General features: G+C 46.2%; 1 protein-coding gene across 2 annotated transcripts in view; it reads left to right on the top strand.

Moving 5' to 3' along the window:
- Positions 1-14,283, top strand: part of LOC146025822 (SH3 domain-binding protein 1-like) — a 56,543-nt gene extending 42,260 nt beyond the window's left edge. For both annotated transcript variants that reach the window (XM_083155906.1, XM_083155907.1), the window contains exons 7-18: positions 815-938; positions 1,299-1,367; positions 3,389-3,479; positions 5,254-5,393; positions 8,135-8,246; positions 8,339-8,420; positions 8,505-8,585; positions 9,752-9,865; positions 9,945-10,042; positions 10,982-11,102; positions 11,305-11,420; positions 12,925-14,283. In XM_083155906.1, coding sequence (XP_083012032.1) covers positions 815-938; positions 1,299-1,367; positions 3,389-3,479; positions 5,254-5,393; positions 8,135-8,246; positions 8,339-8,420; positions 8,505-8,585; positions 9,752-9,865; positions 9,945-10,042; positions 10,982-11,102; positions 11,305-11,420; positions 12,925-13,199 — 1,423 coding nt within the window. In that variant the 3' untranslated portion in view covers positions 13,200-14,283. The remainder of the gene's footprint in view (positions 1-814; positions 939-1,298; positions 1,368-3,388; positions 3,480-5,253; positions 5,394-8,134; positions 8,247-8,338; positions 8,421-8,504; positions 8,586-9,751; positions 9,866-9,944; positions 10,043-10,981; positions 11,103-11,304; positions 11,421-12,924) is intronic.
- The last annotated feature ends 3,239 nt before the right edge of the window (positions 14,284-17,522 follow it).

Here is a 17,522-nt window from a genome sequence, read left to right as displayed (position 1 = left end):
CTATTTAAAATATTGCGGGTAGGAGCACCAAAATGATGACTGCTATGATGAGGGTTGATGGTGCTGGGAAAGGGGAGCAGGGTCAGAGGCGGAACTAGTGGCGGTGCTTGGGGGCACCAGCCAAAATCTTGCCTAGGGCGTCATTTAGGCTAGGGCCGGCTCTGCCATCCACCTACCTTTACTACACTAATCACAAGCTTTCCCTATACTGGCTGACAGACCCTGGACTTCTTCGTTTCATCCCTGGGAGTATGGCTACAAATGACCAGAATGATGCGACAGCCGTGCGGAATGCTGGGTAAAAGCAAATATGGCAAATGTGGTTAAACCCCCAAAATTGGGGATTTACCACATTTTCACAAACGCATACCCCGCCCTATTTCACGTTGTAGTTCTCCCAGTTCACATTGTAGCTGGGGTGTAGGAGACATTATGTACAATCCGGGCAGCGACTATCTAATCACAGGGCAGCGATCAGCTCTGAATCAGGCCCTTGGTTATGATGGTGGGTGGGTTCAGCGTTGGGTGCAGCAAGGCCTGGTTACAGAGCATGTACAGTATATAGGACATGTTATAATACATAGGTACTGTAGCTCAGAATATAGACAGTGATGTGCTATATAGCATGATACAGGGGCTGATATTTATCACATAGGGCAGAAATTTGTAAGTGGTGAAAAACACCTGTGGGGAATTAGCAATTCCAATTTAATAATCGGGGGTCGGAATACTGTAGTTCTGATTTTCACCGATAAGGGGAAAAAAACAGAACTAATTGAATACCCCTCAAATTCTTGGTACCTCCTCCCTACAGACTGACCCAAGCCCAGAAGAATGTTTCAGCCGGCCAGGGTGGGGCGAGTGCAGCAACGCCAGCCAAACTGGAGAGTCTGAAGGAGGAGGAAGAGGATCTAAGGAGGAGACTGGAGCAGAGCAAGGTCTCTCCATGCCTATATCATAATGTGGGGAATCATATTAGCAGCAATTAGAACATACCGGGTACATAAGGCACCCTTATCACACACACACGTGAATGTAGGGGGTTATTCAGAGTTGAATTACACACACACACAGACACGCAGGCACAGACATGCAGACACACACGCAGACACACACACGTGCACACACAGACATGCAGGCACGATTACACACACCGACACGCATGCACAGCCACGCATACACACACACGCACACATACAGTATGTAATAGAGCGTACACAAGGATGTAGATAAGGTTGGCAAATACAGAACATGGGAAATTGCCTTGAGACGTGGTCTAATCACATTTTCTGTTGCAGGATGATTATCTATCTGATCTCTGTTACTTCAGCGCCAAGGAGGCAGAGTATGAAAATTTCTTTGTGCGGGTAAGAGCCACACTGACACTTCTAGAACCATATACAGCACTGGTCCCTTTATTATATACACCTGATCAGAAATGCAAATATCTAATCAGTCAATGAAGAGCGAGTGCAGATAGTGCGAGCGACAGTAAACTTCAAGGCAGTAGGTTTGTATGATCCTTGCACAATTTAGGTAGGTCAGTGAACAGTTAATAGGTTTGAGTCTAGGAGTTAATTTGAATAGGGGGAGTGTTAGGGAGGAGCTAGCGGAAATTTTGTCTATGCAGGAGTTTCATCTGCCTCTTTTTCTCTGGAATTTCCCTGGCCTCCCGCCCCACGTAATGTAAACCACATGGACAAGACAGTAGGTATACAACATATTTCGAGGAGCATGTCAATGCATATCTGATTTTATAGGCTTTGCCTGAGAATGGGTGTCTGAATGTGTCCCCCGCAATTAAATAGTTGCAAGTTGCACATCCCAGACACTTAAAACACACGGCTTTTCTGGTAAGGAAATGTTGTGGTTTGTGGACTCCTCGGCCTGTAATGTCCGTCTTCACCAAAAGGTCTTTGAGGTTTGGACCTCTTATATAGCTGGGCATCAGTCTCACTCCTTCCAGGCTTTTTAATTCAGGGTCGCTGTTGACAATCGGCCAAATCGATTTAATTTTCTTGACCATATCCGGACTTCTGTCTGTTTAGTGCGTTACCCATGTAAACTTTTGCTTGGTGTTCTTATTCAATCTGTTGGTATTTCTTAGCAATTCTTGCCTGGTCTTCTTACATGCTTTATCTCTTGCTTTCATGAGATCCTCCTTTCTGTATCCCCTTGCGAGGAATTTTTCTACCATCCCTGTCAATTGTATGTCCCTGGTGTCACTGTTGCTGTTTATGCGACATACCCTTAGGAATTGCAAATATGGCAAGCTTTGAACCGTATGTTTGGGATGAAAGCTCTGGTAGTGTAACATTGTATTGCGGTCCGTTGGTTTGGTATATGGTTGTGTTTCCAATTTCCCATCTTTCACCACAATTTGTACATCCAGGAAGTTAATTTTCTCTGTGCTCATGGAATATGTCAATTTTACCGGAGTTGTCGACTTGTTGTGTCGTTCAATAATCTCTGTTAATTCTATCTCCGTACCCATCCATAGAATGATGATGTCATCTATATATCTGAGGTATAACAGTATTTTTGAACTGATGTCGGTATCGCCCAGAAACAATTGCTTCTCTACTGCGTACATATATGTATTTGCGTAGACTGGTGCTGCCGGTGATCCCATGGCACACCCATAGCTTTGATTAAAGAATTGGATATCATACAAGAAACAATTATGCGTTAGAGTAAAATTAAGCAGTTGCAAAAAGAAATTAATTTGTGGACCTGTGTACAAAGGATTTCCCGTGATGAGTTCTTGTACTGCTTGTAATCCTTGTCCATGCGGAATGCATGTGTATAGGTTGGTAACATCTATACTTGCCAGGATCAGATTGGCAGGGACTTCTTCTATCTCTGTCAATTTTGAAAGCAACATAGTGGTGTCCTTTAAGTATGTGGTTGTAGCTTGTACACATGGCTGTAAATAATGGTCCACAAAAATGGCCAATGGTTCGCACAGAGACCCACGGGCTGATATGATAGGTCTGCCCGGGGGCCTCTGCGCGTCCTTATGGACCTTCGGGATCGTATAGAAAATAGCTGTCTTGGGCTTCTCCTTAAGCAACTGTTTCTTTAAATTTGGAGAGATAATGTCATCTTGTTCAACTGTTTTTAGGATATTATCCAATTCTTTAGTGTACATCTCTGTTGGATTCTCCTTCAGTAATTTGTACACACACTCATCCAATAGTTGCCGATTGCATTCCGCCCTGTATTCATCGATCCCCTGTATGACAATGGATCCCCCCTTGTCTGCCCCCCGTATAACAATATCCTCTCTAAGGCTGAGATTTTTTAGGGCCTGTCTCTCTATATATATATATATAATGTGGGTGATAGCACGGATACTGAGCATGCATTACTCTGCGTCTCTCCCCAGCTTCTGGAGTTGCAGGCGGAATATCATAAGAAGTCGCTGGGCCACCTGACGGAGGCGCTTGGGGAGCTGAGAGACACCCTGAAGGAGAATGGTTAGTAGTCTGCCCATAGTCAGCGCACATACTGTATGTATAATACACACACCATGGCCAACTTCAATATGCTGTCACACACCATGGGCCAACTCCAATATGCCGTCACACACCATGGGCCAACTCCAATATGCCGTCACACACCATGGGCCAACTCCAATATGCCGTCACACACCATGGGCCAACTCCAATATGCCGTCACACACCATGGGCCAACTCCAATATGCCGTCACACACCATGGGCCAACTCCAATATGCCGTCACACACCATGGGCCAACTCCAATATGCCGTCACACACCATGGGCCACCTCCAATATGCCGTCACACACCATGGGCCACCTCCAATATGCCGTCACACACCATGGGCCACCTCCAATATGCCGTCACACACCATGGGCCACCTCCAATATGCCGTCACACACCATGGGCCACCTCCAATATGCCGTCACACACCATGGGCCACCTCCAATATGCCGTCACACACCATGGGCCAACTCCAATATGCCGTCACACACCATGGGCTCTCACCATAGATGCTCTCACCATCTATCTCTCAACTTCCTTGTAGTGCTTCCTACATATTGCAGATCACATTAATTACACTGAATTAAATAGACATAATGAGGGTTATTACAGGTAATAAAATCTTGCATTTTGAACAACCTTTTATTTGTTTTAGAGCTGAATTCTAATGTTTTTGACTCCTGACCTTGGTGTGTTCTGCATATCTAACATGTGCCGCACCTAAAGAAGCCTTTTGATTTGATCCTATTTGATTTATTTTCTCTTTACCAATTTGTTTCTTATATTGGTGGACTTTCTATGTATAAATTTAGATTTATCAGGAACAATCTCTTTAAGTATAGGGTCAGCTCTTAAAATATGCCAGTGTTTATGTATAATTTTCTCTACTTTCTTATGGTTTTGTCCATAAATAATTTTACATAAATAATGTGAATTGCTCCTGGACCACCAACCCGTGGCACACCTGCAAGTGTCCGGAGGCACCCCAGGGAGCCACGGCACACAGTTTGGGAACCACTGGTATAGGAGTTACTATCTGTCAGTTTATTATAATTCCCTCTTGCCATGATCATAAGGTCCAAAAAATGCTTTTTATCCTTTTTATTTATATTGAATGTTAATTTTATATTTGCTAGAGATGTGCAAGCTCTGATTTACTCTGATTTCAAAGCAGGATCTTATTGGCTATAAACTGTCAACAACTGTCATGTGATTTGGGATAGCCAATAAGATCCTGCTTTGAAATCAGAGTAAATCAGAACCTGCACATCTCTAATATTTGCTGCATTCTGGTTCAAGTATTCACAAAAAGGTTTTAAATCATTTTGAGTGCATTCCCACAAAAAAGAATATTGTCTATGAACTTTATCCACAATGGAATATGTTGAAGAAATGGGTGTCCTCCCACCACCCCATAAAGACTTTGGCGTATATGACAGAGCAAAACGTGACCCCATGGCGTTATTAAAGATGCAACTAAATTTTTACTTACCAATCATTTTTTAATTATCAATAATCAACAGTGGCTCCTTAGATAATATTATCAATGAGATGACACAATTTAAACCTGTCAAGTGCCCACTTTCCTGTAAATATTTCGCCACAGCTCAGGGATTAAGCCCTTCAGTGCCGTGGCGTCTATTTTGTCCAAGTGGGAAGTGGTCTCTAGCCACAGCCAGCTTATCTTGTCTTCCCCATCTGTGACCTCTATTTCCCCATCCATACTCTAATGTCAATTTTTAATTTCAGGTCAGCTTCCAGGGAAGCAAACCATTGCGGAGGTGTATGGTGTACCCCTGGAAACGCACCTCTCTCGGTTTGAGTGTCAGATTGCCTTGCCCATATCTGCCTGTGTGAGGATGCTGCTAACACATGGAATGCAGGAGGAGGTCAGTGTCCGGTGGGTTGTGATTGCCATGGATAGGGCATGACCTAAAGGAGCCATTTACTAGTGGGAAAATCTATGTGGGTGTGGTTTGTCCGATGTGGGCATGGCTTGTTTAATGTGGGTGTGGTTTATCTAATGTGGGCATGGTTTGATTAATTATATCCAGAATGTTGTCAGACTGTGGGCCAGATGCGCTAAGCTTCAAAAGTGATAAAATGGAGAGTGATAAACAGCCAGCCAATCAGCTCCTGCCTGACATTTTTCAAACACAGTCTTTGACATGGCAGGCAGGAGCTGGTTGTTTATCACTCCCCATTTTATCACTTTTTAAGCATTAGTGCATCTCGGGCCTGTATCTTTAAGGTAAATAGTTCCTTTTTCTCAGTGTATGGGCTGCCATATAGGATCTGAGGTAACTGCATATAGTACAATCCAAACTTATAAATGGCAATCAGCGGTATACTTAAAGGTAAAAATAGTCACTGCAGGGCCACCACTAGGCAGGTCTAGGCATTTGCCTAGGGCGCCGGCCACTGGAGGGCGGCAGTTCGCCCCTCGCGCAAAGGGGGTCCATGCCGGCTTCTGACAGAAGTCTGCAGTGGTTTCCTTGCCGCGCGGGTACCTCCTGCAGCGCTGAGTATAAAGCTTAAGCTGGCGGCGGTGGGGGGTCCCTTCAGTGAATAAGAAATCACTAGCGCTATGGATTCAGCCAATCAGCGTGCGCCGCGCGGCCAGTGTTTTCAAAACAAGCGCTTCCTGCAGGGCTGGCTCCTGTCAGACGCCAGCCTGGACCCCCCTGCCCGCTCCCCAGACGGCGCAACAGGTACCCCGGCACCGGGGCGCCCCCACCCCGACTCGCCTGGGGCGCTCCGGTGCCTTGCACTGGCCCTGAGTCACTGGGAACCGTGTGTATCATAATCGCCACATCCAGTGTATGGTTCCACCATGTATGCCACGAGGGAATCAGGATATCCATGTCCATTCCTGGAGCAGCTCATGGTTTGAAGAGCTGCCATCTGTGGTAGATAGCCCAGGCAGCCACAGAGTGTTCCCGGGTCATCGCTGGACATGTGGGGATCGGATGTAGACAAAACTGTCGGCATTCAAATCAAAACGGTCCCAAATGAGTATAGAAGGAAGTCCCTAAACATGTCTCATCACATCTGTGGCACGTATATAATAAGCACAATATACAATGCAGGGTTCTGAGGAAAACGTCTACAATGTGTAGCCCATAGGCTACAGCGGGATACCGCCATCTTCATACCGCCAGCTAAATGTGGCAGCATTGCATCCCCATAGAAACCTATGGTGGGGATGATGGGACCATAGCAGGTATCCAAGCTAATATTTGGGATACATGGCTGTTTGTATAGCACACACATATTCCGCAGTGCAGTACAGAGACTATTATTACCAGCTATTTATATAGCGCACGCATACTGTATTCCGCAGCGCTGTACAGAGAATATTATTACCAGTTATTATACAGCGCACACATATTCCGCAGCGCTGTACAGAGAATATTATTACCAGTTATTATATAGCGCACACATATTCCGCAGTGTTGCACAGAGAATATTATTACCAGTTATTATATAGCGCACACATATTCTGCAGCGCTGTACAGAGACTATTATTACCAGCTATTTATATAGCACACACATATTCCGCAGCGCTGTACAGAGACTATTATTACCAGTTATTTATATAGCACACACATATTCCGCAGCGCTGTACAGAGAATATTACTACCGGTTATTATATAGCGCACACATATTCCGCAGCGCTGTACAGAGAATATTCACATCTGTCCCTGCCCCGGTGGAGTTTACACTATGGGCCTTATTCTAGTTCCCCCTTTCTGTCAAAATCCTTCTTAGATGGACAAAACCATGTGCACTGCAGGAGGACAGATGTAAAATGTGCAGAGAGAATTAGATTTGGGTGAGTTATGTTGTTTCTGTGCAGGGTAAATACTGACTGCTTTATTTTTACACTGCAATATAGATCTCACTTTGAAGTAAAACCCCACCCAAATCTAATTCTCTCTGCACAAGTAACATCTGCCCCACCTGCAGTGCACATGGTTTTGTCCATCTAAGAAGGATTTTGTCAGAAAGAGTGAACTAGAATAAGGCCGTATATTCCCTACCACATGTACACGCACACACAGACATTCTAGGTTTAACATTGATGGGAGCCAGTTAACCTCCCAGCATATTTTTGGGTTGTGAGAGGAAACCGGAATACCCGGAGGAAACCCACACATGAATATAGGGGAGAATATACAAACTCTGCACAGTTAGGGCCATAGTGGGAATAGAACCCATGACCTTAGTGCTGTGAGGAGGTAATAGATACAGAGGTAATGGAGTCATCTGCCGCTGTGCTCCTGCTACCACTGGGGCACCTCCACTTCCCTGCAAGTTTAAGTCCGTTAATTGATAGCCATTGATATCGCTTCTGTGGCTGACTCCACCTCCTAGCAGGATAGATAGACGTCACACTCTCTTTATTTTGAAAAGAATAAACATAACATTCATATACTGTACACACATGCATACATGTATTTATATAAGGTGGTGTGTGTGTGTTTGTAGGGGGCACCAATATTTATCTTGGGACAAACTTACGCCACTGGTGCTTTATTGTATCATAGGCCTGGAACTATCCACCCAATCTCTGGGCCCAGCTACAGTAGACATTAGTATGTTGTCTTCTGTCATCCTCCTTTACCAGGGACTATTCCGATTGGCTGCAGGAGCCTCGGTCCTGAAGAGAATTAAGGCCAATCTTGGTGCAGGGGACAGCGACTTGGCTGAATTTGTGTCGGAACCTCATGCGGTGGCAGGTAGGTTACTTTCTGCATACACTTCAGTGTCCTGATTGTTCTTCTCTTCCCCTCCCACTGATCTGCTAATCACAGTGTGATCCGGTCCCTAGGTGCATTAAAGTCATATCTCCGGGAGCTTCCAGAACCACTGATGACATCAGAACTCTTTGATGATTGGATGCAAGCGGCGAGGTAGAAGACAATGTTACTGTGCATAGTGATGTCATACGTTCTGCCATATACCCCTCGTGGTCTCATATCCGCTTTCTCTCCAAGCATAAAGGAGCCAGAAAAGCTTCAGGAGTATTACCTGGAGGTGTGCCGGAAGCTGCCCCCCAATAACTACAACAACCTCAGGTATGTTACAGGTGACCAGGCAGGTGTGTAAGTGAATGCCATGTTGTGACCAGATGCCTGCCCTCACTGGCTACACCCTCTAGATCCACAGATAACGGATTCTGGTGTCATCGTCATCTGTGGGCGGTGGACGCCGGCCTGATACGGTTAAATCACCCATACAAAACCAAGCTTTTTACAGGTGAACTACAAGTATGTTTTTTTTTTTTAGCATTCTTTTTACAGGTGGACTACAAGTCCAAGGGGGCAATTAATGCCCCGCATGCTGGGACTTGTGGTTCGCCAAGTCCCAGCATGCGGGGGAGGTCGGCTGGGACTTGTAGTTCACCTGCAAAAAGCAATGTTTTTATGCGTGATTTAACCGTATCAGGCCGGCGTCCACCGCCCACGGTCGCCGGTGACAGCCCCGGGCTTCAGCCCTGGATGGGCTGACCAGCCACGTTAAGCATGATACGGCTGTAAAAAGTGTCCCCCCGCTGTGGCATGACACCACGGGCTGTTGGAGCCCGGTGCTGGTTCCAAAATACGGGGGACCCCAGTTTTTTTGTCCCACGTAATTTTAGAGCCAGGACCGGTCCAAGAGTCCAGCGATGGTTTCAGAAATACGGGGGACCCCTACGTTTTTTTTGTCCCCCTGTATTTTTCTGGCTCAATTAGCCCGGGGCAGGCTATGCTCAGGAGGGGGGGGGGGACCCCACGCCATTTTTTTTTTTTATTAAACTTTCACACATTTTTTAAGACAGGACCATGCACAGATCTCAATGATTTGCCCATCACAACCCGGTCTGCTCGTGTGGCGATTTTTAGTAACGTTTTCTCGAATTGGCATCTCATTAAATATATGATTTGTATACTTTATAATGGTAAAACATCTGGATGCGAGTTCCGGCGTTACTAAAAATTGCCACTTCAGAGTGCGCGATTTTGCGGCAAAAATGCACAACATTTGACACATTTTGCATCTCATTAACTATGCGATTTTAGAAAAAGTGCAAAAACTGCCGTTTTTTTTACGAAAATATCACCAAAAAATTAAATCTCTTTCTATTAAATGTCACCCTCTGGGTCACACACCAATGTGTCATGTCCCTGTCACCCGGCTCATGGTATTTAAGGGGAGTCTAGCGTTCCTCCATTCTGCGTCACTCTCTCATCTCTTTACTCAGATACGTAATAAAGTTCCTGGCGAAGCTGGCAGAGCACCAAGGGGTGAACAAGATGACACCCAGTAATATAGCGATTGTGCTGGGTCCCAACCTGTTATGGGCCAGAAGTGATGGGTATGTATATGGGTATTAGAAACCCGTATAGTTCTTTGTATAGTGGACTGGCACCATCCTGATCCTCACCTGATTTCAGAAACCCGTCACTGCTGGACATCGCCTCTGCGTTTCCTATACTGGTGGTCAGCGTGGTGGAAGGTCTGATTACCTGCGCTTCAGATGTCTTCCCAGGAGGTGAGACAGACTCTCCACAGGAACCTCACACTGACACATCGACCTGGCTGTATAGCACATTACAGCGTATGAGGGGGAGGGGAGCTGTTCGGGAACATGGGTCTATATGTGACAGGACAGTATATACAGTGTATGAAGGGATGGGAGGTGTATGGGGACATGGGGGTCTATATGTGACAGGACAGTATATACAGTGTATGAGGGGAGGGGAGCTGTTTGGGAACATGGGTCTATATGTGACAGGACAGTATATACAGTGTATGAGGGGAGCTGTTCGGGAACATGGGTCTATATGTGACAGGACAGTATATACAGTGTATGAGGGGAGGGGAGCTGTACGGGGACATGGGTCTATATGTGACAGGACAGTATAGGGCAGGACAGGCCAACCTGTGACTTTCCAGATGTTGTGAAACTACAAATCCCAGCATGCCTTGCCACAGTTTTAACACTCCCTTATAGCAAAACTGTGGCAAGGCATGATGGGATTTGTAGTTTGACAACATCTGGAGAGCCACAGGTTGGCCAGGCCTGGTATAGGGGATCCCAGCACTGTCACATATAGCACATTATAGTGTATGAGGGGCCACACAGCACAAAGCCCGCTGCTTGCCCATCACGTGCTGCAAGCACCGTTGAGGAAGGAGCTGAGACTCAGCTCCTGGAAGTCATATAAATCCCAGCGGCCGCGTCGGTGACTGAGATCCCACAAGAGGAGCACCTCGGCAGGCGGCGCTGGCAGCGGCTGTGCAGTGGGGAAGCCAGAGTCACAGCTGAATCATGCTGCGATCCAATATCAGTACCAGTGGTGTGCAATATCCCATAGGAGAGTGTGGGGGCCCCTGATGTGTGAGGGCCCCGGCACAGCAACCCCTCCTGCACAGCAACCCCTCTGGTCATGACCTTTGATTGATCATTCATATTTTTTCCATGTTGTAGATGTAGATTTTGGGGTTCCAGACTCTGTGATTACGACTGCACCTCCACCACAGAACCAGGTTCCACTGAGTCCTGACTCTCACCTGAAGTTGGTTTCCTCTTTAGCAGCTACAGCAGAAAAGTGAGTGTTGGAAGACACACAGACTCACACTTGGCACACATACGGAAGTGACCTGTGCTTTCCATACACCTTAATTGCAAGGGGGCATATATAATACTGTGTAGAAACCCATGTGTGGCCCAATCTCCCCAGTGCAACTTACTCTGGATGACGGGTTTGCCCCTTCTTATTGATAACATTCCCCGGTTTATGTCCTTCACAGAGGTACTGAAATTCAAGAACAAGTTTCAATCAACTCTTTAAAGGCCGTGGCCCCTACAGAAGAGGGTGGTAATACACCCGCAGACGTAGACTCCAGTCCGTCTACAGCACGTAAAGGTGAGTTGGTAGCCATGCCAAGCATACAGTACCCCCAGCCAGATTCACAAGTAACTTTGTGTCTGGAACAAACCTGGTCAGGGCCAGATTAAGGGGCGGGTCGGACAGGGGGTCAGTACCCCATGGCCCCTTTTATCTAGGGGCCCCCTGTGGTTGGCATGTATTTTTCCAAAAAAGTATTTTTCCTTAGCTAAAGGTTTTGTGAGTGGGGAAGGGCTGCAGCTTTGCCTATTTGCCAATGTGACAATGATTAATGGTGCTGAGCATGGGGTGCCAAGGCACACTGACTGCAGAAGTGTGCAGTGCATTACTGGGAGTTGACTAGGTCCGATGAGACTTTGCACAAGAGGTCAAAGGCTGAAAGGCTTGTGCTGAGCTCTGATTGGTGGAACTCATCATATGCTTCTCGGGCCCATGGAGGACAGCAGCATCGGCGGCCTCATCATGGGAGGGTTTTTAATTAGAGGCAGCGCTGAGCCTGTCAGGGCTCCTACAGAGTATAGTACTGAGGGACAAACACAGGCTTTTCATGTGGTGTTTATATATATATATATATATATATATATATATATATATATATATATATATATATATATACACACGCACACAAGAGAGGGGGTTAGACTCTGAATTGCGCTTAAAATTGTGTGCGGCACCCCCAAAATTCCTCCTGTTAGTGAGGAACAATAAACGACATACAAAAAAGAAGAACGATTGGAGGGCGCAACCTATTCCTTCCTGTGTACCTCCCAGCTTGTAAACTAATAAAATCAGAAATACATTCTGAAGATCGTTTTCTTGTGTTCAATGTTGAATGTGTTCGCAATAATCATGCACAATCCTTTTCAAGATGAATTGTCTTTTTATTGCATAAAAACCCAACGCGTTTCGTCACTAAGACTTCATCAGGGGTAAAACTGGGAATGTTACAGAAGAGAAGAGGGGGATTTTATGATCTTCATAATAAATTCAAAAAGATTCTAAAACATGTTAATTCATTGGTATACTGTATTATGTTACATACCCAATCAAAAGATTATATGAGCAGCGGTCCTAGCGAGAGTCTTTGCTGATCGCTGTGGTTTTTTTATTCAACATTTAAAAACATATCTAAATATGGTAATAACAAAAATAAGTCTATAATAAAGAAAAGAAAAAGAGGAAGGAGCTAGCAATGGGTGGGGTCTAAAATTCCATCAGACCCCTCCCATTGCTAGCTCCTACCTCTTTTTTTTCTCTCCTTTTTTCTTTATTATAGACTAATTTTTATTATTACCGTTTTTAGATGTTTTTAAATGTTGAATAAAAAAAAACCACAGCGATCAGCAAAGACTCTCGCTAGGACCGAGAGTTTCCAGCCAGTAATGACAAGTGGGAGTGTCTAACGTGACCCCAGGCCCCCCAAAGGCTTAATCCGGCCCTGAACCAGGTGCTATGCAACGTTGATGTGTATGAAATGAAAGTGTACTATTCAGCTTCTAAACTAGTATTCTTTCTACTGTAGTGAAGAGAGCGGCTCCGCTACGTCCCATGGTCGCTCCGCCTGTGCAGCCGCGAGGATCCCCCAGCACTGACACTTCTGATCACTTCCAGAACCCCAGACCCATTCCTAGAAGAAATTTTGGTGGCAGCCTCAGAGTACCCAACATGCCTCCACCTAATCCACCTCAACTGGTCCAGGATTCTAATGTAACATCTGAGGGAAGTGACGCAGAGTCATCCAAAAAGCCACCTCCCAGACCCCTGCCTAGAAATCGAATTCAATCTACAGACAACTAAAGGAAGATGGCTCCTTCCATTGTCTCAGGAACATCGGCATCCGCCGGCCACTCTGCACTGACTCTCACTGGTGGTGTCACAACCCCCCAATATCAGGCCTTATTGCTATAAATAACTCTTGGGACTGGTGCCTGTGTCGTGACAAATCTACGCTTTATACATTTTGTAAGAATTAAAATGGTTTTCATTCAAAGTCCTGATTACCTGGTGTAATGATGGAAATGGGAAAGGCTGTCGGCATCATCAGGAACGGTAACGTTCATATGGCAAATATCCATTGTGAGCCTGTAAGCCGACCTCTAACCTGAGCGAACGATGAGTTTATGGGAGGTCAAGATCATTTCCACAGGGGAGGGGAGCCCATTGCCATAACTATAATGTATCACAGCAGGCAGGTGGCAGAAGAGCTGTGAGGAACATCTCTGAATGTAAGTCACATGGTGACAAGCTATCGGTCCAAGCCTAAAACACAAAGGGGGGAGGGAGGTTGTCATTGTAATTGTGTTCTGGAGAACATCGCTTCCTCCCCAAGTTCAGTACCAGACCCCACACATGGGTAATATGACAATGGCACTATTAGGGTGATGCCAGCCTTATTTCTTGTGCCATCCATGATTGCCAGCTATTGTGCACTACCAGTGTTCCCATCACTAAAAGGCCATTTACCGCCCAGCAAAATAAATTACCCAAAAGAGTGTCATCCCATCAGCTGACAGAACAACCTCATCTAGTCTATGCAAGTGCCTTACATCAAATATGTGGGTAACACTAAAGGCCCCCAAAACAGGTGAGACAAAATAAGAGGACGTCACCCGACAATGGGTCCAAATCCGACCAGATAGCATGTAAATTATGCAGAGAGGACAACCTTGTGTGTGATGTACCTTTGGCAGAGAGGACAACCTTGTGTGTGATGTACCATATGCAGAGAGGATAACCTTGTGTGGGATGTACCATATGCAGAGAGGACAGCCTTGTGTGTGATGTACCATATGCAGAGAGGACAGCCTTGTGTGTGATGTACCATTGGCAGAGAGGACAACCTTGTGTGTGATGTACCATATGCAGAGAGGACAGCCTTGTGTGTGATGTCAATTATGCAGAGAGGATAACCTTGTGTGTGATGTACCTTGAGCAGAGAGGACAGCCTTGTGTGTGATGTACCTTGTGTGTGATATACCTTAGACAGAGAGGACAGCTTTTTGCATGATATAATTTGTGCAGAGAGGACAGCCTTGTGTGTGATGTACCTTGTGCAGAGAGGACAACCTTGTGTGTGATGTACCTTGTGCAGAAAGGACAACCTTGTGTGTGATATACCATATGCAGAGAGGACAGCCTTGTGTGGGATGTACCTTGGGCAAGCAGGACAGCCTTGTTTGTGATAAGCCTTGTTTGTGATGTACCTTGGGCAGAGAGGACAGCTTTCTGCATGATATAACTTGTGCAGAGAGGACAACCTTATGTGTGATGTATCTTGGGCAGAGAGGACAACCTTGGGTGTGATGCAACTTGTGCAGAGGAAAACCTTGTTTGTGATGCACATTGTGCAGAGAGGACAGCCTTGTGTGTAATATACGTTGGGCAGAGAGGACATCCTTGTGTGGGATGTACCTTGGGAAGAGAGGACAACATTGTATGTGATGTACCTTGTGCAGAGAGGACAGCCTTGTGTGTGATATACGTTGGGCAGAGAGGACAGCCTTGTGTGTGATGTATTTTGTGCAGAGAGGACAGCCTTGTGTGTGATGTACCTTGTGCAGAGAGGACAGCCTTGTGTGTGATATACGTTGGGCAGAGAGGACAGCCTTGTGTGTGATGTATTTTGTGCAGAGAGGACAGCCTTGTGTGTGATGTACCTTGTGCAGAGAGGACAACCTTGTGTGTGATATACCTTGGGCAGAGAGGACAGCCTCGGGTGTGATGCAACTTGTGCAGAGGAAAACCTTGTTTGTGATGCACATTGTGCAGAGAGGACAGCCTTGTGTGTAATATACGTTGGGCAGAGAGGACATCCTAGTTTGGGATGTACCTTGGGAAGAGAGGACATTGTATGTGATGTACCTTGTGCAGAGAGGACAGCCTTGTGTGTGATCTACGTTGGGCAGAGAGGACAGCCTTGTGTGTGATGTATTTTGTGCAGAGAGGACAGCCTTGTGTGTGATGTACCTTGTGCAGAGAGGACAACCTTGTGTGTGATATACCTTGGGCAGAGAGGACAGCCTCGGGTGTGATGCAACTTGTGCAGAGGAAAACCTTGTTTGTGATGCACATTGTGCAGAGAGGACAGCCTTGTGTGTAATATACGTTGGGCAGAGAGGACATCCTAGTTTGGGATGTACCTTGGGAAGAGAGGACATTGTATGTGATGTACCTTGTGCAGAGAGGACAGCCTTGTGTGTGATCTACGTTGGGCAGAGAGGACAGCCTTGTGTGTGATGTATTTTGTGCAGAGAGGACAGCCTTGTGTGTGATGTACCTTGTGCAGAGAGGACAACCTTGTGTGTGATATACCTTGGGCAGAGAGGACAGCCTCGGGTGTGATGCAACTTGTGCAGAGGAAAACCTTGTTTGTGATGCACATTGTGCAGAGAGGACAGCCTTGTGTGTAATATACGTTGGGCAGAGAGGACATCCTAGTTTGGGATGTACCTTGGGAAGAGAGGACATTGTATGTGATGTACCTTGTGCAGAGAGGACAGCCTTGTGTGTGATCTACGTTGGGCAGAGAGGACAGCCTTGTGTGTGATGTATTTTGTGCAGAGAGGACAGCCTTGTGTGTGATGTACCTTGTGCAGAGAGGACAACCTTGTGTGTGATATACCCTGGGCAGAGAGGACAGTCTTGTGTGTGATGTACCTTGTGCAGAAAGGACAGCCTTGTGTGTGATGTACCTTGTGCAGAGAGGACAGCCTTGTGCGTGTGATGTTCCTTGGGCAGAGAGGACAGCCTTGTGCGTGTTATGTTCCTTGGGCAGAGAGGACAACCTTGTGTGTTGTCCTCTCTGAACAAGCCTGCAGGATATGCTGCAGCATCAGGTGATCACTGGAGAGACTGGGGAATCTGTGCTGTGATCTGCACACACACAGGACTAACGATATCCAGACCTGGAGCAGAGTGACAGTCTGGAGAGATACTTTAGAGGTAGAAATAGTATTTGTTTTACTTTGATCATGACACCTATTCTGACCCTCCTCCTGGTGCCTAAACCTTTCCACCCCTTCTACAGTATGACCCTCCCCGTAGGGCCTAACCCTATCCACCCCTTCTACAGTATGACTCTCCCTCTAGTGCCTAACCCTATCCACCCCTTCTACAGTCTGACCTCCCCCTAGTGTCTAACCCTATCCACCCCTTCTACAGTCTGACCTCCCCCTAGTGTCTAACCCTATCCACCCCTTCTACAGTATGACTCTCCCTCTAGTGCCTAACCCTATCCACCCCTCCTACAGTCTGACCTCCCCCTAGTGTCTAACCCTATCCACCCCTCCTACAGTCTGATCTCCCCCTAGTGTCTAACCCTATCCACCCCTCCTACAGTCTGATCTCCCCTAGTGTCTAACCCTATCCATCCATCCTACAGTCTGATCTCCCCCTAGTGTCTAACCCTATCCACCCCTCCTACAGTCTGATCTCCCCTAGTGTCTAACCTTATCCACCCCTCCTACAGTCTGACCTCCCCCTAGTGTCTAACCCTATCCACCCCTCCTACAGTCTGACCTCCCCTAGTGTCTAACCTTATCCACCCCTCCTCCAGTATGACCTCCCCCTAGTGTTTAACCCTATCCACCCCCTCCTTCAGTCTGACCTGCCCCTAGTGCCTAACCCTATCCACCCCCTCCTACAGTCTATTATGGATTTTGTGGAATAAAAACTGTTTATTTGTGATCGTGCCTGACTTGGATTACTTCATTGTTGACCAGTGTATCCTGGAGTGAAAAGAAACCTTTCAGTGAAAATAGGGCACCATTTTAAGGTGAGCTTGTACTCCATGGGAATGGGAACATATGATGATCTGAATGTTACCTTTACATGCACAATAGGGCCTGTTGTACAGGTCAGTTGAAAGGGATATCTTATTCACTAAACATTTCTCAGTGGAAATTGTCATTGATTTGCTTCTTCCTGTTTTCCATGCTCTGTGCGGATCCTCACCCGTGGAGAAAATATCCAATGGAAGGGATAAGATAGAGACCGCGCACCAGTGTTCACCATTCGTTGTTTTGTTGCTTGTATTTCGGGTTGGTATCCCTAGGTAATACACGGTGCAGCAGCCTGTATAGGCGCGGCTAAATTTTCTTCTTTATTTTGTGACCTATTATA

This window comes from Crinia signifera, chromosome 8 (assembly GCF_055691185.1).
Source record: "Crinia signifera chromosome 8, ASM5569118v1, whole genome shotgun sequence".
NCBI classification, from domain to species: Eukaryota; Metazoa; Chordata; class Amphibia; order Anura; family Myobatrachidae; genus Crinia; species Crinia signifera.
This window is presented reverse-complemented; position numbering and strand designations above follow the sequence as displayed.